Here is a 23,717-nt window from a genome sequence, read left to right as displayed (position 1 = left end):
CAGCTAAAGAATATCCAGACATTATCCGGATATGAAACGCATGGTAATGCAATGTGTAAATGGGGCCTTAGGCTCTGTTGCGGCACCAACTCCGGCTGAGGAGTTATTGACACTCAACCTTTAGGCGCACAATGTCAGCGCTCCTCCCACCGTATATTTCAACATTGGAATGGTGGGCACAAAGAGCATCAAAGATGCCCTCTCCTGTATTTGCATAGTGTTGAAGCTGGATCGAATTGCAAGGACAGAGCAGTAAAACGTGGTGAAATTACTGCTTGTTGACTTCAAGTGGAAAGCTTGTCAGAATGTTAATGGTGTGTTGTATAAAGCAGTGACAATTGATATTCCAGCACACTCAGGCAGGTTAAATATGTTAACAGCCGAGCTCGTGCTGCCTGAGCTGTTTGCAATAACATCACTTACAAACATGTGTTTATTAGTAGTGTTGAGGTCAGAGAGGTCCTCACTGGATTTCAGCACAATGGAACAAAAGATAAGAAGTTTCTGAAAATGCAAACATCTCTTCTGCTGCGAAAGCAAGGGTGTAGGGACTGGTCACGATGGTTGACTTGTCATCCAATGACTAGTCAATAAATAAGATTGTTTCATATAATTTTTTTGAACTATAAGAAAGTACCTAAATATATTATAGTGGTGGTGCTTTAATTAATGTGCCTTAATTAGGCTAACACTTTCGGAAAAGTTGCATTTTTAAATATTTGCCCAACAAAGGGATAGTTCACCCAAAATTATTAATTCTGTCATCATTAATTAACCTCATGCCATCCCAAACCCTTAAGACTTTCTTTTTTGTGGAACTTTTGAAGAAAGTCCTATTTTTTTTTTTTTTTCCATTCAACGAAAGTAAATGTGGACTGAGTCTGTCAGTAGCATTCTGTTGAAAATATCCTATTATGTTACATGGACGAAAGTCATACAGGTTGGGAACAACATGAGTAAATGATTTTTGGCTGAGCTATCCGTTTAAATCAGTCAAACATTCAGACAGACATCTTTAACCATAGTTTATTGAGCAACCGTGACCACTGCATTTTTTTAAACCGTGTGTTAAGTTAAAAGTAGTCCAACTTTTAAAAAAATGTGTTATGGCTTCTGCTTTCTGTTCCATATCATTGCACTCAGTATTGCTTTTTTAAGTGCAAGAACGCCTGTTATATAAACACCCTCTTATAAGTGTGTAACCCGAAACCAGCCTAATTATACATGGCTTCCTTAAATTCAGTTTGTCGAGTTGTCTTTCGGGCAACCCACAGTCTAGACAATTTTGGAAATGTGTAGTTTCACACATCCCTAATAGGGTATTATAAATCACCATAAATCAAGTGTTTTCTTAATTAATCTGTTTATTGATGTGCTCAAAAATGCCACCAGAAATTCAGTGGGAAGAAGAGCAAGGCTTAAAAAAAAAACACACCAGCTTTTTGCCAGCGCAAGATATTCTGGATGACTAATGCCCACCTGCCTCTTTTTCAGGAACCAAAAGCTGCAAGTAGCAGCTGCTTAAATAAGAACGTCAGCACAGTGAGTAAAAGATGGATGCTGTACCTTTGTGTTCATTTCCTTTAATCTCTGCAGTTTGCCGCTGTGGATTAAACACCAGGAGGACTGGAAGTGCTTGATAGACTGTAGACCTCCCAAAGCCTGACAGGGAAGAGTGTTTGGCAGAAAATTTTGAAATCTTGCCAAACGCGCAACTGTAGCTGGGAAATATATATATATATATTTTATGTTTTTTGTGTGTGTGTGTCTGTGTGTTTAGGAATGGAAATAATGTCTGTCAGGCTTTGCATCTCTTGTATCAGCAACACCAGAGTTGCTTAAGCCACCTTTCAATATGGACCGATCTAGATTCTACATTCTACATTCTATTTATGTGTTGTAAATTTACAGTAAAAAATTGGCTGGTAAAAAAAATAAAAACTGTCACATTCTTTTAGCAATTACTGGATGACATTTAAGTACTTATATATTTTACAGTTTATAACCTTAAAAGATAATTTCATCTGGAAATCTAAATTCTGTCTTCATTTGCTCACCCTCATGTTGTTCCAAACCTGAGTTTCTTTATTTTGCAGAGCACAAAAGGTTAATTTCCATACAATGAAAATGAATGGTGATTGAGGCTGTCAGTCCCTAACATTCTGCCTAAAATCTTAGTTTTTGTTAGTATTTTATACTAACATTACATGTTTTGTCCCGTGAAATGAAATATAATTTTTGATGGTAACTTGCAATGAACCAATTAATAGGTTTTAGCATTTTACAGGCTTTTTCTGTTAAAATTGCAACAATCATTTTACTGTGAACCTCTGCTATGGGTTTTTATTTTTTGGTGGTGGTGTTAAATTGCATTATTATCTCCAAGGCAATAAAGCAGTTAGGGCTCTTAAATCCTGAAAGGATTTGCTTGGAAGAGACGAGGGGATGTTATTGGCGCAGAAAATCTTTTGCTTAGCCAAGATGAAGTAAACACTGTAGCACTGTACTTATTATAACAATCAGTAAAAATATCAAAAGGATCAAATAGCCATGCATCATATGTTGTTGGAAAACTCTCAAAGAGTAGAATACAACTAGCCTATTTATTTTACTCAGAGACAAAAATATAGCGAGCAGTATATGGCTTTGACAGTTATGTTGGTGTTGCTTGTATGCCGTGTTTGCCCTTATAACTTAACGAAAAATAAACAGAACATTATTTGGAGGAGGTGATTATCTTTCAAACGAGCCCACACACAAGGTAATTGGATGCATATAGATCATTAGATAATCCACACAATGTTACATTTGGCCACCAGGAGATGGCGCCATGTTAATGACAGACTCAAAAGGCACTCATTCTGTGAAATCTCATTACTAAAATCATGTCTCCATACTATTCATACCTTTAGTCACTGTTGTGTTTGCATATGTAATTATTATTATTATTTTTTAATTATTATGTTTTATGTATTACACCCAGAGATGTATAATGTCAGATATGGAAAATATGGAGAAAAAAAAAAGTAAATTTTTGGCTAAATTGTTTTTGTGATTTTTTTTTCAGCAGTTTATTAGGCTGAGAGTCTCGGAAAGTATCATAATGTATATCATTGATTTTTTTTTTTTTTTTTTTTTTTTTTTTTTTTTAAGTTTTCTTTACAGTGATACCAAACACTTGACCCCCTTTTTTTTTTTTTTTTTTTTTTTTTAATTATATGCCTTTAATTTTGGGTACGCCACTGAAACAGGAAATCTTTAAAAACACCTTCAGAGCATGTGATGGAGAGCTGCAAGTTGCCAAACTCGGCTCCGGATCCAAAGTGATGTGAAGACATGCCAATATTGACTGAATGTTGACTGTTTAACATTTTAGTCCACTGAGGTTTAATTTGACTTTAAACTGACAAGAGAGCTGATTGAAGGAGTAGAAAGTGAGCTGTGTTGTAATGCCGCATTCTCCTCTCTTTACTCTAAGTCAGTGGCTCTCTGTGGCTGACTATGGACTGTCGAGTTAATAGCCTTTAATTTTGGGTATGCCATTGAATCAGGAAATCTTTAAAAAAAACCTTCAGAGCTTAAAGGGATAAATCAATAAATAAATAAATAAAAATCATCATTTACTAACCCTAATGCCGTTTAAAATCTTTATGACTTTATTTCGTATGTGAAACAAAAGAAATTATTTAGCAGAATGTCTAAGCTGCTCTTTTCCATACAGGGAAAATGAATAGTGACCACAGCTGTCAAGAAGGTAAGATTTTCAGTAAATAACGTCACAAATTTAGGTCTAGTCCCCACACAAAGCTATTGTATGTCTTCAGAAGACTTGAAATATAGTGCACAAGTCCTATGGACTATGTTTATGGTGCCTTTTTGTCCTTTTTGGAGCTCGATAGCTACAGTCACCATTTACTTTCATTGCAAGGAAAACAGCAGCTTGGACATTCTGACATCTCCTTTTGTGTCCCTTAGAAGAAAGTAAGTCATACGGTTTGTAACGACATGAGAGTGAGTAAATGATGACAGTATTTTCATTTTTGTGTGAACTATCCCTTTAAACATCAATGTCCTTGTATGGACTTCCAGTCTCTTCTAAGCGACATGATGTCGGCTATTGTGTTGACAGTGCTTGACACATAAAGTCACTATGTGCCATTGTTTTCGAGGTCATGTACAAGCATATTTGTCATTCCCAACATGGTATTATAAATGTAGAGACATTTAGGTGGCCTTTGTAATTAATTAATTATGCAATTAGTGCACATACAAAGGAAATTAAATGATTGGCCAGTTTTGGCACTCAGGTTATCCTTTATGCTGCTAAAGATAAGCTCTATTGTTTTTGTCTATACTGAGGAGACATTGCCAGCTATGCGATTTAATCCCTGAATAGAACCCTTAAAGTGAGCAATTTAACAACCAAAGATGTTTTTATAATGGTATGATATGGTAGCAGCATACATACACATGCAAAATAAAACATATTTGGCAAATTCCATAGCACATAGCTTAAAAGACCCGAGGCATGTTGGCATTATGGTAGCACACCTAGCCTCAGACAGATTCATCTAATTGCTGGTTGAGAGGCACCAGGGGAACTGCATGAAAAGTGATTATGCTGATGTGGCTTGGAGCTCCATATTTTATATCCTGCAGATCAATAAGACACAAGGAAATATGTTTCTCTGAAAATGCGGCCTTGGAGACCGCACGGGGGCCGCTGACTTACAGACACGGCTGGATCAAAACTCGAGGACCAGAGTGAATGTGAGATACCCGGTACCACTGAGCAATTTGTTTCATTTGTAATTTGTCCTTTCATACTTGGTATTATTTTTTATTTTTTGTGTTTGGACACCCTTTTAAAATACTTTCATGTAGTTCAGGTTTAAAAGGATTTAGTTGTTGACCACTGACACTGGTTTCCATTACAGTAATCAATAGTGAGTGGATAAGCCAGTCACTTACACTTGGTGTTGAATGCTGGCGGAATATCAGTTACAAGGTTTAGGGTTTCAAACACTGCCATTGCCTCTCTTGCAGCAGTTTGTGATCTTTACATAGTGTGTGTTTTACTAAAGGGAGCCATTGCTACTGTTCCATGAACTTGACCCGCATGGTTTTTTCGGGAAAAACCTAATGGAGATTTCTGTTATATCCAGTGGCAGTGTTTTTTGTTTTGTTTTGTTTTTTTATTGCAATAAGATAGATAGATATGCTACTAGCTATGTGACAAAGTTTAATATTTAAGGTAAGGGGATTTTTGTGAGCAAAAATAAGCAATAACAATCAAGCAATAATAATAGTGATTTTTGCCTGAGCAAGCTCCACTAAGTTTAAAAAAAAAAAAAAAGTTTTTCAATTCTATCGGAAGTCCTCTGGTGGGATTGCACACAGCTCTTAAACAACCATTCACTCACTCACAGAGTGAGGTGTCGCAGAACCCCGGAAAATAAGCAAATGATATTCAGTAGTTCTTCACAACAGGTGGATTAAGTGGAAAGGAGATGAAGAAGGGATGATGCAGGATAAGTGCGTCAGAAGGAGATGAAAGAGGCCCATTTGAAGTGTCAGTGAGACATCAGAGCAGACCTGGGAGAATTGTTAAACTGCCTTTATTTTACCAAGAGCCTCTCTTTCTCTCTCTCTCTTTGGGGCAGGAGCAGCGGTCGATGAGCAGAGTGTGTTCGAGAGCAGAGGAAGTGTTCGAAGAAAGAGAGGTAGAGCGACGCTGTTGTCTTTGAAGTTGAGAGCTCGACTTCAAGGTGGTACGCAGTGAATCCTGATGGTGACAGTGCCACTCTGGGTGAAGGAAAAGAGGGCAGCCCAGTTATTTATTAACAGTCTTTTTTTCATTTCTATAGCTGCTTCCCTACAGATGCCAAAAGAGATTATGCTAATGGAGCAGTCCATTAGAATAGAGGAGGTCTTGGTAGTTAGATGAGAAAAATAGGAAGAGAGAGGCATTTTTTTAACAGCCTTCACAGCAGCAGGGTTCAGCTTCATTATCAGCATGGCTTTTCATAGCTCTATACACCATCAGATGGCACTATAGGATAAATTTGGGAGCAGCTTCTGCAGTTCTCGGTGTGAGGACTGAGATACAGCCAGCACGCAGGAGAAAACGTCAAAAACAGATGAATGATAAAACCTATAAGCGCTCTGCAGCACAGAAATCTTGTCGGAAGAATATGTTCAATCTGTTCTTACGATTTTTGATCCAGTGAGGTCTTGCCTTGTGGATTACTGTCTCTCTTTAGGAAAAGCCTGTATTTTTCCCCTTTAAGAATGACTGTGTGTTATGTTTGTAGATACAGGCAGGAATTGTGTCTTGTGCAATATGCTACAGAGCCAAGTAATTAAATTCTCAGCCAATTGTCCAACCTGACTCAGTTTATGCTATATATATATATATATATATATACACACACACTACCGGTCAAAAGTTTTGAAATGCTTGACTGAAATGTTGCTCATGATCTTAAAAATCTTTTGATCTGAAGGCGTATGCTTAAATGTTTGAAATTAGTTTTGTAGACAAAAATATAATTGTGCTAACATATTAATTTATTTAATTACAAAACTAAAATGTAATAAAAAAAAAAAGTTTTTGAAATTGATGACTTGGACCAAATAATAAAGAAAAGCAGCCAATAAGTGCCCAACATAGATGGGAACTCCTTCAATACTGTTTAAAAAGCATCCCAGGGTGATACCTTAAGAAGTTGGTGAGTACATGTCTGCAAATTCTAGGCAAAGGGTGACTACTTTGAAGATGCTAAAATATAACTCAGTTTTGATTTATTTTGGATTTTGTTTAGACACAACATAATTCCCATAGTTCCATTTATGTTATTCCATAGTTTTGATGACTTTACTTATTATTCTAAATGTGAAAAAAAAATCCACGATATCAATGATAAGCTTTTGAGTAATTGTCGATATTTAGCCTGTGTTCTACATCTAGACGATCAGGTGCGTGTTGATAACAACACAAGTAGTTCGGCTTTCTTATCATACGTTTCCACTGGCACGTGGTGAGCTAAAGTGAGCGAGCGCTTTCAGTTAATTCCTACGGAAGCCGAGCGCCACGCTCTGGGAGCGGCTTTGATCAGATTTCTTCCGCATTAGTGGAAACGCAGCCTCAGACTGTATGAAGTAGCTAATGTCACTGCCACGCCAGTCCCGCGTTCCGGGTCCGGACCCTGGATTGATTCCATCTGCAAGACATCATGACGACGATTACGCCCTCTCATCGTCTCTAGTGAGCAGCGTGACAAAAACAACAGTGACAAAACAACAGTGCTGTGTACACCAGATCTGATTTTTCTATGGTGTATTCTTGAATATTTTTCTCTAGCATCGAACACGCTCTATTTATGCCCTGTCCAACTCTGCACGTGTTGCCTCTTTTCCCCGCAAGTGAGAAAACGTGAGGCACCGCAAAAGTTAACGTGGTTCCAGAGCACCTTTAGAACATAAAGTTTTTTTCCTTCTAAATTTAGCTTTATTAATCAACATGTTAGGAGCCTTTAATAACAAACAAATACATTTCTGTTCTAATTTTGTGAAATTAATCAGATGTCATCATCTCTGGCATGGATGTCAAGGAAAGAAAATAAAATTACTAGTTTGTAGCATAGTCTTTGTCACTAATGAAAATATATAAATGGTCCATTCAGATTTTACATTTTCTAATTTTTCTCTCAGGGGATACCCCTGAACCCCTCACAAGGGCTTCTATGCCCCCATACTTGGGTATCTGAATTTAACAAAATATAAAACATTATTTGAATGTAAAAAATTATATGCTGTCATTATGCTTCAAAATGAACAGATGATCTTTTAACATTCATATCCTACTGCACTCGACTGATAAACTCTATAAAATATTTTAATATTTTGGTAGAAGATCCCTCTGACACCACTGCTTTGGCTGTCTCTGGGCCCCCAATGCAGTTTTGTATACACTGATCAGCCACAACTATAAAACCACCTGCCTGATCGGTCACGTGACGCTGTGCGAGGAGCGGAAGTGTGAGCGGTGAGCTCTGCGCACTTTGATAGTTTTAATACTATTTGTGTCATAAACCGGTGAGATTCGATACACCCTGATTATTAACTGTTCTAGGAAGACAATATGTAAAAAAAATTAAAAATCCTCGGGCTCTGGCGACATTAAAAGACACTTACGTGCTCAAGCTGATTGCCCGCAGCGGCAGGCCGGAAGCCCCGGACTCAATTCGGATGGTGAACTGAAAGAAATCCGGCGTCAATTGATGAATGTGTCGGCAATGCTGACGAAGGTCGTTGCAGACTTGCAGGATCTTGCTGTAATATTTCGATCAATTACTTCCATGGAGGTGAAATTATCTGAGTTTAATGGGGTTTAAAGGGGATAATGATTGACTCTGTCTATGAATGTTTTGCTTTGTGTCATATTTGAGGAGCAACCAATAAAAATGTTAATCTGAAAAACCACCTGCCTAATATTGTGTAGGTCCCCCTCATGCGGCCAAAACAGCGCCAACCCGCATATCAGAATAGCATTCTAAGATGCTATTCTTCTCACAACAATTGTACAGAGCAGTGATCTGAGTTACCGTAGACTTTGTCAGTTCGAACCAGTCTGGCCATTCTCTGTTGACCTCTCTCATCAACAAGGCATTTCTGTCCACAGAACTGCCGGCTTGGGCTGTTTCTAACATGTTATTGGAGAAACAAGTGTGTGTGTGTGTGTGTGTGTGTGTGTGTGTGTGTGTGTGTGTGTGTGTGTGAGAGAGAGAGAGAGAGAGAGAGAGAGAGAGAGAGATGGAGCGTGTGCAATCACCTGTTGATGATGCTGTAGTCTGTTAGTCATACATATGTATATATGTATATTTAAGCTATAATCTATCTCATATATATATATATATAGATAGATAGATAGATAGATAGATATAAAATATTAGTGCCCGACCGATTTATCGGCCGATATTAGCCTTTCACCGATATCATATCGGCGTATATGCGCAGATATGAAAACTTTTTTCAGAACATATAATGCAGAAACCAATGCTTGAATTGGGGTCATAACATAGTTTGTCCAGCAGAGCATGCTCCGACTCCATTGTTTACAGAGCTGAGCTGACGGTGGCTCTGTACTGCAGACAGAGCGGAATTAAGCGGTAAGTTGTTAACTAGTTTGTGAAATACATACTGGAAAGTTAATAAACAATGACCCCATCATTTTCACTTTTCATTATAACTAATATAACGTTAACTCTGTCCCTGACAACCATGTCACTTATGTTTATCATATCTGTTTGCTGTTAGCCAGCTATAGTTTGTCAGTGCAGTCAGTAATGTAGCAGATTGAAAGGTAAGCATCAGAGCATCTTTTAGCAGCTCAGCAGACAACAGTGCGGTGATGGATTGTGTCTGTTGAGTGTTGATTTCACGCTTTGTTGTTACCTAGTTGGTGAGACACAATGCTGGAAATTAAAATACTCTTTTACTCTCTGTGGCAATGAGCTTATAGGTAACTAGCTAACCATGTAGCTACTTTCACTGCTTTTCAGCTGAGTGGAAGCTAATGTGTAAACATGTATTCACCAAACCCTTCAACCGAACAATTCCAGTCATTGAATTTATCAAATGTAATATTTAAAAGTCTGGTTTTCCACCATTGAACGTTTCCCCTGAACTTGTGTTTCAGAATACGGTGTAACACCACTGCCATTGTTTATCTCTTGACTCGGCAGGTGTAAATGCTTCTTGTTTTACAACCTGCTCCTAATTGACTGGCAGTATTAAAATAGTTAGCATTTGACTGATATTAAACAGTACTACTGATGTTTATTTAGCTATTTATATTATTTGAATTTATTCTTTATTTAAATGGTCAGCAACTGACTTATACTGAACATACAGTACTGATGTTTATTAAGCTATCTATTGTATTTTTATTTATTCTTTATTTTCTCAGTGTTCATTTCTAGAATTTGTTGACAATGTATAATAATAATGTAAAATATTCTTTGATAAAAATATTTGTTTAAGAAAGCAGCCTTCTGAGTACCTTTGCATAGTGAATTTCCCCCCTCTAAAATTGGGATCGGTCTCAAAAATCCCATATCATTTGGGCTTTATATATATATATATATATATATATATATATACACTGTATAAATCACTTAAGCAAGAGTGCTGAACTATATATATCGGTACAACAGCATGTTTGCTAGTGTGATATTGCTTTTATACAACAGTCCTAAAAACACAAAGTTAATATAGAGTAGCTTACATTTTAGACACAATATGGCCAGTTATTTTGACTATGTTTGCTCTGCTAATGATTAGGACCATAACTAACTGTTGTACACTTAGAACTCATCACCTGTTAATTTAAGGTTTTATTTCCCACTTACAGCTAATTACAAAAATGGAATAAAATAAGATCAGAGAAAATTTATCTCAATAATATTATGTAGAGGGTTGCATGATTTTTCATGTGACCCAGTAAGGATAAATTTGCCATCGCTAAAATAAAACACTTTCATTTTAAAGAGACATGCCCTACTCTTTGGCTGCTTTTAGCCTGCACTTTCCTCCCTTTACACCCACAAATACACATTTAGGCCATAAATCCACTTCATCTATACATAATGCAGGAGCTGCAACTCTGCACAAGGGGCCTGAGAGAGGAGCTCTCGTGTGAGGCAGGTCCTCAGCACCAATCCGAGCAGCAGACACGCACACTCTTCAACTCACTCTCCCGCTGAAAGTGAGACATGATCTGGAGGTAGAGAGACAAATTCACGTCACATACAGACCTCTTCGAATGATCATACCTTTCACACCAGTTATTTCTCGGCAGGATCTTGCAGAGTGTGTCTGCGGTGGTTTTGACCTTACCTTCACCGAGTAGCAGTTCTTTGCTCTTTAGCAGCTTTAGTCCAAATCAGGGGTGCCCGACCACTCTTTAAGAATTTTTTTAGCACGAGGATTATTATTATTATTTTTAGAGATTTATTTTGCTTGCATAAAATGTAGCTAGCCATTCTGCCAGCCAGTTGCATTGGCCGTCAACAATGTTTGTTAAGCTACTGAGGAAAGTAATTCATTACAAAAGACTTCACATTTGAATCACATTGCTAATTTATTTTAAATTACTTTCTGAAAACACTTTTTAACAGAAAAGTTTTTGTTTTTACACTATGTCTATATTTCCTCTATGTTCTTTGTCCCACGCAAATCACATTCTGCACCAGGCATTTCTCCCTCACAATGACTCATAAGGGGATACATGCCTTTCAGCTGTCACAGAAACCCAAATAGACGTACGTCAGAAACTGTAATCTGATTGCAAGAATTGAAAATGCAATGTGTAACACTTTTTTGTTTTGTCCTAAAAAAGTAATCAGATTACAGTAATTATTTGTAATTGGATTACACCCAACACTGGTCGTCAATGGATTGAACAAATATGCAATTGGTAAGTGGTATCCCTAATATGGCTACCACCCGCTTACCTGTTTTTGGCAAATCACCTACTTAATATTCATGAGCCAAGATGATAAGGTTTATAATGTGCTCTTCCCAGTTTTTAGGTTGTTTCAACGGCCCTGCTCAAAATGCTTCAAGATTCAAGCATTTAATGATTTTGAAAACGTATGAACGATTTGTCATGCTCTATTAAGTCATTTAGTTGTAGAAAGCTGAAGGAATTTATACAGCGAATATTGATGCCACCGTTCATAATGCGTAAATTGGTCCGCTAATATTTCCATTACGTTTACTGCTGAAATCCCCAGCGTAATTAGAACCCGTGATACTGCCAAGCTGTTTAGTTGCTGTTTTGCTTCTCACAATGCATATTTAATTCAGGACCTCTTGTGTGAATTTGTGTGTCTTGCCATGAATCCTTCAGATGAATATTGCATGGTGAGCTACACTGCCATTTCTGGGCTGCATTCTTTATGAACCACACCAAAATGTTACTCTCAACCCCAAATTACTCATTACAAAGATAATAAACCTAATCTCATCGCATTCTGTCTGTGAAATTATGTATTGATTTACTCTAAACGCCTGCGTTCAGCCCTAGTTGGTAATATTCGCTCATTTTCCATGCATGTTGACTGGGGCCAGTGCTAGATGATCTAAGCCAGACCCTGTGCTAATTGAGGAATCAAACAGAAGACAGCCATATTTGATAAGGTTTTATGCAAACACAGGCCCTGGTTGTACTTGAACAAAGCAGAGGGAAAAAGGAAGCGCCTAATAACCCTTTCCTCCTTTTTTTCCCTCTTCCATTTTCCTTTGGGTAATAAGAGAAATGGTGGTAAAATGTCAGAAATATCATGAGTAATAGAAGATCTGAAGCATTGCTTAATGAAAACCTTTGGCCAGTTGCGGTGTGAGGCAGCATGATCTACTGGTTTAGTCGGGCTCTGAGTGGTAATTTCTCACCAGGCCCACAATGCATTCCATTACATCCGGTCACCACATGACACACAGCACAGTAATACTGTAGGAGAGTTAAAATAAAGCTAGTGAAGCACTCGTAACAACAATCTCCTTACTATCTATTGTTGTCTGGAGGCAAAAGGTACACAAAGATTAATGTGCGAGATCTATGTGGCTGAAATAGTCGGGAACAAAAGGTCCCCCTGAGCCAAGCGCAAACCATCAATAGAGATCAAGATCATTGAAATGACCACAAGGAACAGGGAGCCAATTAACCTGGGCCTCAGACCTGCCTCACAGAGCTCGTTCCTGGTTTCTTTTGAACCACCTGAAACCCATGTTTTAGAATGCCTGAAATTTGGCATGTCCCCCATATCACATAATTCCATTAAGGGTTGGAATTAATCGATTTGCCACAGGCTTCCAATTTAATTAACACGACACAATGCCTAAATTTCTGGTCTTGGCAGTATACAATCCTTTTAGTGCTCTGCTTATTACCTAGCTTAATGCCGAGGGTCAAGGTTCACAAGTGGCCAACAATCACTCCAGTTCTGGTAGCTGCACTCTCGTTTAAGTGCCGCCACACGTCTCTCCTCAAAGTAACCACTTTTTTTCAATTACTCTGCCATCAGCTAGCTGTGTTGCAGATAATGGCGGGGTCTATAGCCTAGGCTACCAACTAAATGTCACCTAAACAAAGCTGGTGCGCTATCTGCAGTTAAACTACCCTGCCAAAAGCCAGATGCTTCTTTAATACAATGTAGCTTGGTATGATAGTGGAAATTTTCTTCCTTCCCACAGGTTTTTCACAGTGTAGCTGCTCTGCAAATGTGGAGTGTGACTCTAAGCAACAGTGATTATGGTCATTTATGAAACATGCAATCACTGTTTTCATTTTAGCAATGATACTGCTGGTACTACACATGTAGAGTTCTGCTTTTTGTGGCAGCTCTCAAAAGGGCAAATGATGCAATCCATTTAGCTTCTCTTCAGGTGGAAAAATCCCGAAGGATAGGACTGCCAAACAGAGCGTTTATTCTCACTCCATGAAGTAGTTGTTTTGTTGCATGAACATGAGTAAATGCTCAGTTTGTGTTTAAAAAAAGAAAACATCTTTTACAAAAAAAATAAATAAATTGTAAGAAAATGCTCTGTCTAGTGTTCGAAAAAAAAAAAATCAACAACAAAACAAAAAGTAAATGTCTTCAAAAATAAAACATCTTAAAAAAAAAAAAAAAAAAATAGAAATGCTGTTGTTTTAAAAAAGTAAACATTTAACAACAAAACTAAACATAGTAAGTAAATGCTCTTTTGTTTTACTCTAAAGAAAGACAACAACAACATCAAACAACAGGAGTAGATTTGTTGTCGATAAAAAGAAAGAAAACATCAACAACAACAAAAAACGTTTATTGTCTTGCACTCTTCTGCAATGCTAGCCTAGGGACAAGGTCTTTAGTTTTTTGCTTACTGATTACCAACGTTGCCCTCGGGATGTTAGTGAACTTCATGTAATTACTTCTTACATGCAGTGCACTTGATACACCAAATCAAAATACGTACAGCTTCCATCTTAAAGCGTGCCCCATAAATCTTTATGAATAGGTAGTCTCCAAACAATGTCAGCCAAAAGTCCATGTATAAATATTATGCAACATCAATCTCTGTTGCATCAGCAAGTATGTAGCATTGTGATGAACAGCTTAATCCATGCTGCTGTGTCCTGTTTCTTCACACCCATTATTTTATTCCTCTGCAAATGAGCATGGACAGGAGGGTAATGAATTCTCCCCTCCTGTGAAATGGAAGGATTTTCTATTTGTCAGACACTTCCTTTCCCTTTAACTCTTTCATCTGATGGAGAGTGGACTTTCGGCGGTAGGTGGAGGAGGCAAGGGGCTGACTGATTGTGGGCCACAGCAGACAATCAGCGAAGAGCGAGAACCATCTGTCTTGACCAAGATGAGACGGTCCGCCAGCTGCAGTGTAAAACTTAGCCCGTATAAGCAGTGGTCCAAGCCCTAAAATTGGAATCGAGGTGCACTTTTGAAAACTGTATTGCATTGCATCAGGCAGTACAGACAAAATCAATATACCCCCAGTGCTGGAATTGGGCTCAAGCGACAATCACCAGGGCTACTGTCAGAGAGACATTTTCAGACGATGCCTTTTTCATGTTTTGCAATCAGTCCAGCTCGAATGGCAATGGGTAGTCAAAGCCGAGCTGGTGCTCGAAGCATTTTCCAATCTTGTCTGGCATTCAGCTTCAGTCAGCGGACCAACAAGCTCCGTCTGAACATCTACAAGTTGACTTACAACTCAACCCCATTTATAGTCTGTGGCGCTAAAATAGAGTCCCTACCTTCCATCTCAAGGCGCTACTTGTAGAGGACTGTATATATGGGCTATACAATAGTAATTTAGATCATGCGATGGTGGAATTGCTGTCAATATAAAGGAATGGGCCTTGTGTACGTTGCGAGTGATGCTGTGCACCTGAGCTCCATCAGTGGTGTAGATGAGAATGGAGCATTAGTTTCCCAGCAGTAGCGGCTCCAGGGCCCCTCAGCGGGTTTCTCCGCCTCTGCTTTTATTAGAGGAAAGTTGTAGAGAGCACTGCAGCTGTACAGCCTGACTGTGGCAACTCATTCCACTAGCTGGAGTCTCCTGGGAAGTCAGCCAGCAGTGGGGTCTAGTGGGGATTTTGACGCACATGATTTTTTTTAATTATTTCTGCAATTCCTCCCATCTAAACATGGTTTAAAACAATTTGTTTTTTAAGAATCAATACTCTGTGTGTACGAATATACACAGATGTAGCCTAGCTCAGGCTAAACCAAAGAAATTAGTTAATTTTATTTAGAATACAACAAACGTTAACAGATGAAGAGGAATGTGCGATTGACTGGTGGAAAAAAAGAGAGACTGGACCCTCGTCAGAGAGCCAGTGATGTGCAATGATTGAGATGAGTGAAGGATTTATCTGTGCATACAATAGAAACAGATTGGACAAAACGTGTTTCTGGTAACTTGTGGATTCACCATTTCATGGGTCTGACCAAATGTTTATTTACATGAGCACTATATAGGATTGTGCGAAAAATGCAAAAATATATACTGTGTGTACATATACATATGCCAATGGCAAAAGTGAAGATTTATAATCACTAAATGAATTGTTTTAAATAAACCTACAAAATTTCTGCACCTACTAAATTACAATGATTGTGTTTTAATTCAAAATGCTGTCACTCACGTACATCACCGTTTCAATGATTGGAGTTTGTTACGTGGTTTAGCCCATTTGAGAGCTTGATCAATATAGAGATCATATAGAGAAACCAGGCTTCCAGGTAGGATAAAAATTCATGAAGCTCCCATAGACTCCCGTTGAAGCACGGCTTCAATGGGGCTCTATGTGCCGTGCGTCCACGAACTCCGACGGATAAAATCATGCAGATAACATCAACGGAATGAACATTGCAAAAGTAGTGTATGCTATTGCACACTTTTGTTACCTTCAATATTGAACTGGGACAGTAATTATCTGAACTATAGAGAGATTATTTGCAATTTGATAAACGTCATTGTGCAATTTTAATGACATTTCAAAGGAAGCCATGCTTGTTCCCTTGTTCCCTCCTTTCAAAGAAACCAAGGTTGCAGTCGTAACGGAGACGTTCCCTCTCAAGTTGGTTACTTCGACGCTGCGTCTGTAGCTGACGCTATGGAAACGGTAAAACAAATCGCCTTGCTACTGATTCACATGCACAAGGCAATGCCTACTAGCCAGACATGTTCACAGGTCTTTTTTCACAAGTCCAAGCCAAGTCTGCAGCTGGTTAGTTTAACAGGGCAGCACGGTGGCTCAGTGGGTAGCACTGTCGCCTCACAGCAAGAGGGTCCTGGGTTCGAGTCCTGGCTCAATTGTGCGAAGTTTGCGTGTTCTCGTGTGGGTTTCTGCTGGGTGCTCCAGTTTCCCCCACAGTCCAAAGACAACATGCAGGTTGAATTGGAGACTCTAAATTGCCTGTAGGTGTGAATGAGGGTGTGAATGTCTTTGTCGCCCTGTAATAGACTGGCCATCTGTCCAGGGTGTTTCCCTGCCTTCAGCCCGAGATAGCTGGGATAGACTACCCGTGACTCTGCATAGGACACGTGGCTATAGAAAATGGATAGATGGATTATTATTATTTGTTTTAATAAACCCTGTATAAGGCTCATTCAGTTTTGAAATATTAAAACTGACTACTTTGAGGGATTGCCTTGTTTATTTATTTAGAGTATGTCTAATAAAATACATCAAATTTTACTTTAATCATGGATTTTATTTTTATTCAGGACAATCAATAAACTCTCCTTTTTTTTTTTTTTTTTGCATTTTGCATTTTGCCATGGTGTTTTCTCAGCGTCAATGCTGTTTTGTCGCTGAAATGTGAGCAGTGAGGTTGAGAGCTCGAGATCAGTCCACGAGACGCATAAGTGCAGCTGCTCTGCGCTCGGCCTGCTTTGAACATTGATCCTTCATTAATGGGTAACTACACAGGAACAAATGAGTAGCACAACATTAACATTTTAGTTACTACTATTAACTAAATTTAGTTATATAATATAACTAAATATATATTATTAATATCATTTATTTAATAATATTAAATTATTAGTAAGTAGCAGTGTTAAGGTTACACAGAAGTCACGGTTTGGTACGTACCTCAGTTTTGGGGTCACGGTTCGATACGAGTTCGGGACAACAGGAAAAACAACAAATCCCAAATGCTAGGTTTCTTTTCATTTATTTTGAACAGACAGTAGTGCAAATTACAGTTTGTTCCACCTAGTGGCATTTAGTCCCCCCTGAGGTATTTGGTACAGTACAGCCTCCTTTAATGTATTAAGCACTAAGCAGTAAACAGAATGCACTCTTACATAGGTCATATTTTTTTGTAGGGCTGATAAAAAACATAAGGTATTTGGTCACAATCAGCTACAAAACTGAAAAGCATCTCTTTTGTTATAAAGTACAAAATAAATAGAATAATGAAAAATTAAACTTGTGCATTAGGAGAAGGAGTGTTACAATTTGTTCCACTTAAACTATATGTTGTTTGTGTATATGCCAATTGTCTGGGTAATGACTTTGGCCCTGTCTGCTCTCACATCTAGAGGCTGATTAAAAGCTGCAGGTATAAGTTTTGGCACTCCTGTCATCTTTTTCTGCCTAGCTCCGGTGATTGGCACATCTGGATGATGTGTCTGATATGTGTTAGCATGTTGGCATATTTCCACTCACATACCGTACAGCTGCTTTACAACGCTGACAAACCATCCTCGTCCTATCTACCACTCGCTCTTCACTGCTACCGTAGTTCACTGGGAACCCGAAACTTTCCCACACTGCAGATTTAAAACAAGCAGGCGGGTCTTCGAGCTCTTGTGTGTCATCTGAACTCGCCATTCTTGTTTGGGTTGGTTCATGGATGGTATCTTCTTCTTCTGCTCTTTTTCTTGTGGCTGTTAGCAAAAAGCGTTGCATTACTGCGTGCACCCCTTTCTGGATTGGTGTATGGATCGCCTGCGACTGACTCAAATGTATTCTTCGTCTGACAGCATGCACCGAACCATGACGGTTCGGGACGAATACATGTACCGTTACACCACTATTAGCAAATAATAGCACACAGATGAATGCAATAGTTCACTATTAGGTAATCAGTAACTAAAAAAATGTTCATACCTCCTGGAGAACTACTAAGTAACTATACTGTTTCATAATTAATGCTAAACTAATCAAGAACTAATGCAGGAAAATGACTAGCGCTACATTAACATCTTAATCACTATTGTTAACTAATACACAAGATTGTTTACCTAATCACTAGGTAATAGCAGACTTATGTTTGGGGTTAGCTGTTAATAACTAGTAAATGTTGTTACGCCTCCTATAGAGAACTGTGTATAAATGTCCTTGTTAACACAATTTCAGGAGGTTACCTCATTCCTGTGTCAATTCTTTCAGCATCCCTCCACTTAAGTTTACATTATTTCTATAATGGATCAAAAGGACTCATCATCCAACATTACCACAAATGTCATTTAAACAGTCATTACAGTGATTTATTTTCAGAAGTTTTTCTTTTTTTTTCTTCAGGGAGTGGGGGCAAAGTCTTTATGATGTCACCAATTCCAGCACTGGAATGACAATGTAAATGATTATATTTTATTTAGTGACAAAAAATAAAGTACATCTTTACAGAAGCAGGACAGTGTCCCTCATGTGCTCTTTAACCAGAAATGAACTTAAAGAAATAACCCCTCCAAATTAATACATTGGCTGGAAGAATATCATTACTAGCCAACTTACATCACAGAAATAGTATATGGTTCTTCTTGATATCTCTCTTAGCCATTACAAATGAGTACGCTGATTCTGTGTTTTGGGGTTATAGGTTTCTATTAATAACTACTTTGAAAATCATGGTAACACCCTAGTAATGACTTAACAGTTACCACATCCTTTTGAAGGAATTAATTATCATTTGGAACAGTATTCTAAAGTGAAGATCATGGTGACCTGCTAGTAATGACTAAAGTGTTACTACATGCTTCTAAAGGAGTTATTTACCATTTGGAACAGTATTCCTAGTGAAGATCATGGTAACCCGCTAGTAATGACTAAAGTGTTACTACATGCTTCTAAAGGAGTGATTGACCATTTGGAACAGTATTCTAAAGTGAAGATTATGGTAACCCCCTAGTAATGACTGAAATGTTCCCACATCCTTCTGAAGGAATTACTAACCATTTGGAACAGTATTCTAAAGTGAAAATGCATTATAAACCATTAAAAGTAACTGAGGTGTTACTTGTCAGTTAATATTGAATACTCAAGTATTTGGTTCTACAATTTATTAATTTAATCAGATACATAAATCAGTTGTATAAATGTATAAACATTCAAAACATCTTTCTATGACATTCAATTCATTGAACATAAAATTCATAATAAACAATTTACTGCTTTACAATATCTTTTGTCAAATCTAAAGCAGGATGTAGTGCTTAAAAAGGTTCTCACTGTTGCAACATACTACATAGGCTGTGTGCTGTGAATGAGTTTTAGAGGCCTTCCACAAGTTTAATTCGAGGTGATTAGTGTAAATATTAACTCCACAGTCAGCTTTCAAAGCATTACTTTTCAACATGAAATAAAAAATCAAGATGAATATAAAAATAAAGTGTCTACAGAAAGTGCACAGATTTTCAAAAGTCAACGGACAATGACGCTTCTCTGAGGACAATTCCATCTGTCTTTTCAATCTAAACAGAACTATCTTATCTATGTGTTCATCGCAGCACACGTTCGGGCGGAGCAGCTTGAGCTCGGATCAACACAGAAGAAGTTCGGTGCGTTCTTTACCTCACTTCAGGCCCGCCCACCTCCTCAGCTCCAGCATCCAGTATCGCTAATGCTGATTGCATTAGAGGCCAGATGGAAGTGTAGTTTTACGATTTTGATTATTCTATTCAACTAGATTTATTAAGTTATTCAAAAACACATAAAACTGCTAAATATGAAAATGACTGGAATACACCTAACATATTCAAACTTTGTATAACTGAAAAATTAATTGTAAAAATATTTTTTCCTAAAAAAAATTTGAAACCTTTAAAAAGATGTTTCTATACAACATCTCTGACATCCTTATTTGTCATTGACCCATATACAAGTACCAGACACTTATTCATAATAAGTTATGAATACATTCATAAGTTGATCCAGTCCTGTTCTGAAGAAAACAGAGGCACAATCATGCTTCTCTGAAGATGCATTTTCAATTTGACAATAAAAATATAATTCTTCACATTTTAGACATTGTATTTTGAGGAGTTAATTGAAACTCTCTCCTCCTCACTCTGAGGTCTAGCCCATTTTATTTCCCCCGTCTCTCACTGCAAACAAAGAAACAGCAATTACCAGCAATTCATCTCAGGTAAAAACCCTTACCACATCCTCTCTCCCCAGACGAACGCTCGACCACGCCCTCGCCTCCACATACCCCCACCTCCAGACTCTGTCCGGCCTGCCCACTCCCCCCCACACTTCTGGAGAGGAATTCCGCAAACAGCCATCTGCACCCCCGGCCTGTGGACCACCTCGAACCTAAACGGCTGGAGTGCTAGATACCAACGGGTGATCCAGGCGTTGGCATCCTTCATGCAGTGGAGCCATTGGAGCAGGGCATGGTCTGAACAGAGTGTGAATGCTCGTCCCAACAATTAGTAGTGGAGAGTGAGGACCGTCCACTTGATGGCCAAACACTCCTCCTCTATGGTGCTGTACTTTGTCTCTCTTATAGAGAGATTCCAACTAATGTAAAGCACCGGACGCTCCTCCCCCTCCACCATTTGGGACAGCACTGCACCCAGACCCCTGTCCGATGCATCCGTCTGCAAAACAAAAGGGAGAGAGAAGTCAGGGTAATGCAGAAGTGGCCCACCACAAAGTGCAGCTTTTACCTGCGTGATTGCTTGTTGGCATGGCTCTGTCCTCTGGACCGGGTGTGGAGCTTCCTTTTTAGATAGATCAGTCAGTGGGCTGGTGATGTCCAAATACTTAGGCACAAATCTTTGATAATAGCCAGCCAGCCCTAGGAACTGTCTCACCTCCTTTTTGGTCTTGGGTCTTGGGCAGATTGCTGTGGTTTTATCAATTTGGGGCTGCACCTGACCATTACTCAGGTGGAACCCCAGATACCATACCTCCACCCGCCCAATTACGCACTTCCACGGGTTTGCTGTGAGCCCCGCTCATCGCAGCGACCTCAGAATGGCCCCCAGATGCTGCATGTGCCGCTGCCAATCATTACTATAAATAAGGATATCATACAAATAGGCCGTGGCATACGCAGTGAGCGGACTGAGGACCCTGTCCATAAGATGCTGAAATGTAGCCGGGGCTCCAAACAAACCGAACGGAAGGGTCACAAAGTGGTGTAAACAAAACAGTGTGGAGAATTCAGCGTTAAGGGGATCTGCCAATATCCCTTTGTTTTTTTTTGTTTTATATCCCCTTTTCTCCCAATTTTGAATGCCCAATTCTCACTACTTAGTAGGTTCTCATGGTGGTGCGGTTACTCAACTCAATCCGGGTGGTGGAGGATAAGTCTCAGTTGCCTCCGCTTCTGAGACCATCAATCTTATCACTTGGCTTGTTGTGCATGACACCGCGAAGACTCCGCATGTGGAGGCTCATGCTACTCTCCGCGATCCAAGCACAATTTACCAAGCGCCCCCTTGAGAGCAAGAACCACTAATTGTGACCATGAGGAGGTTACCCCATGTGACTCTACCCTGCCTTGCAACCGGGCCAATTTGGTTGCTTAGGAGACCTGGCTGGAGTCACTCAGCACACCCTGGATTCGAACTCACGACTCCAGGGGTGGTAGTCAGCATCAATACTCGCTGAGCTCCCAAGCCCCAATATATCTTTGTTAAATCCAATGTTGAATAAAAGCAAGCTGTGCCCAACCGATTGAGCAGTTCGTCAACATGAGGCATTGGATAAGCATCAAATTTCAACACCGCGTTAACTTTCCTATAATCCACACAGAACCGGACCTAGCCATCACTCTTAGTTACCAGAACCACTGGGCTGGCCCAATCACTGTGGGATTCTTCTATTACCCCCATATCAAGCATGGCCTTTAACTCTTCCCATACTACCTGTTTCTTGTGTTTGGGTAAGCGGTAGGGATGACTGCATACCACTACCCCTGGGGTTGTCTTGATGTGGTGTTTTATGAGATTAGTGCAGCCGGGGAGAGGTGAGAACACGTCAGAGAAATTATTTTGCAACTTGGCAACCTCCGTACGTTGTGACAGTGAGAGGTGGTCTCCACATGAGACTGGGGTGAACTTATTGGCTTTTAGATTCACCTCCATTCCGATCTCCTCCCTCTCCTGAACTAGTATCACCAAGGATATGGGGACCACCTTTCTCCATGGTTTTAGTAGGTTGAGGTGGTAAATCTGATGTGTCCCGCCCCTATCCGTACACACTACCTCATAGTTGACTTCCCCAACTCTCCGTGTAACCTCAAAGGACCCTTGCCTTTTCGCGAGTAATTTCGAGCTCGATATGGGCAGCAATACAAATACTTTATCTCCCTGTGCAAACTCCCGTAGCCGAGCTCCCCTGTTATACAGCTGGGACTGTCATTCTTGCGCCTGTTGCAAATTCTCCTGTGATAGTCGCTCCAGTGTGTGGAGTTTTGCTCTCAGGTCATGTATTGAATTACATTTTTGCTCTCTGAAGGTCCCTCCTTCCAATTTTCCTTCATGACGTCTAACGCCCATATAACAATTCATACAGGGAAAACCCAGTGGAGGCTTGCTGGACCTCTCGCACTGGAAACAACAGGGGTTCGAGCCACTTATCCCAGTTCCGAGCATCTTCGTGCACAAACTTATGAATCATATTCTTTAAGGTCTTATTAAATCGTTTGACCAAGCCGTCCGTTTGTGGATGGTACACACTTGTCCAAATCTATTTAATACCCAATAATTCGTACAGCTTGCGTAGTGTATGTGACATAAAAGCTGTGCCCTGTCAAGTCATTTTTGTTTGTATAGCGCCTTTCACAACACACATCATTTCAAAGCAGCTTTACAGAAAATCATGCATTAACAGAAAATTAAACTGTAGTATCTATAATGCCTTAGAGTCATCATTGTGTAGTTTGATGAAATACAATTTTGAATTGTGTTTAAAAATAAGTAATTAAATAATAATTGTATTTAGAAACCCAGTGAGCAAGCCGAAGGCGACTGTGGCAAGGAACACAAAACTCCATAAAATGTTGGTTAATGGAGAAAAATAACCTTGGGAGAAACCAGGTTCACTGTGGGGCCAGTTCCCCTCTGGGTAACATCATGAATATAATGCCAGTATTACTTAATTATGTATAGTGTAAGTCATGGTTTAAAATGATTAAACTAAGTAAGTGTTAAGGGTCAGTGTTTAAACAAAGATTTTGTAAGAACTGTAAGATTAATGACTAATGTCTTTTCATCCTGGATTAACTGCAGAAGTTCACATAGGATTTGTTGGCAATTAATTGATAGTCTATGTATTCCATTATAAGACTGTAGTCCATCATTAGACCAAGGTGATGCAGGCAGAGATCAGTGAGGTGCATCGCAGTTCAACCAGCCGGTAATTTCTGTGAGGTCTGTCCTAAGTCCAAGGTTCAGGCAGTGGC

At 39.2% G+C, this 23,717-nt stretch overlaps 1 protein-coding gene across 3 annotated transcripts in view; it reads left to right on the top strand.

The window, feature by feature from the left end:
• LOC127452044 (RNA binding protein fox-1 homolog 1-like) overlaps positions 1 to 23,717 on the top strand; it is a 408,281-nt gene that overhangs the window by 70,897 nt on the left and 313,667 nt on the right. The window contains exon 3 of one of the 3 annotated variants that reach the window (XM_051717184.1): positions 1,495 to 1,542. The exons of the other annotated variants lie outside the window; for them this stretch is intronic. Coding sequence (XP_051573144.1) covers positions 1,495 to 1,542 — 48 coding nt within the window. The remainder of the gene's footprint in view (positions 1 to 1,494; positions 1,543 to 23,717) is intronic. 3 annotated transcript variants of the gene reach the window in all.

This window comes from Myxocyprinus asiaticus, chromosome 14, assembly GCF_019703515.2.
Source record: "Myxocyprinus asiaticus isolate MX2 ecotype Aquarium Trade chromosome 14, UBuf_Myxa_2, whole genome shotgun sequence".
Lineage (NCBI taxonomy): Eukaryota > Metazoa > Chordata > Actinopteri > Cypriniformes > Catostomidae > Myxocyprinus > Myxocyprinus asiaticus.
Note: the sequence above shows the minus strand (reverse complement) of the source record. Positions and strands in the feature narration are given on the sequence as shown.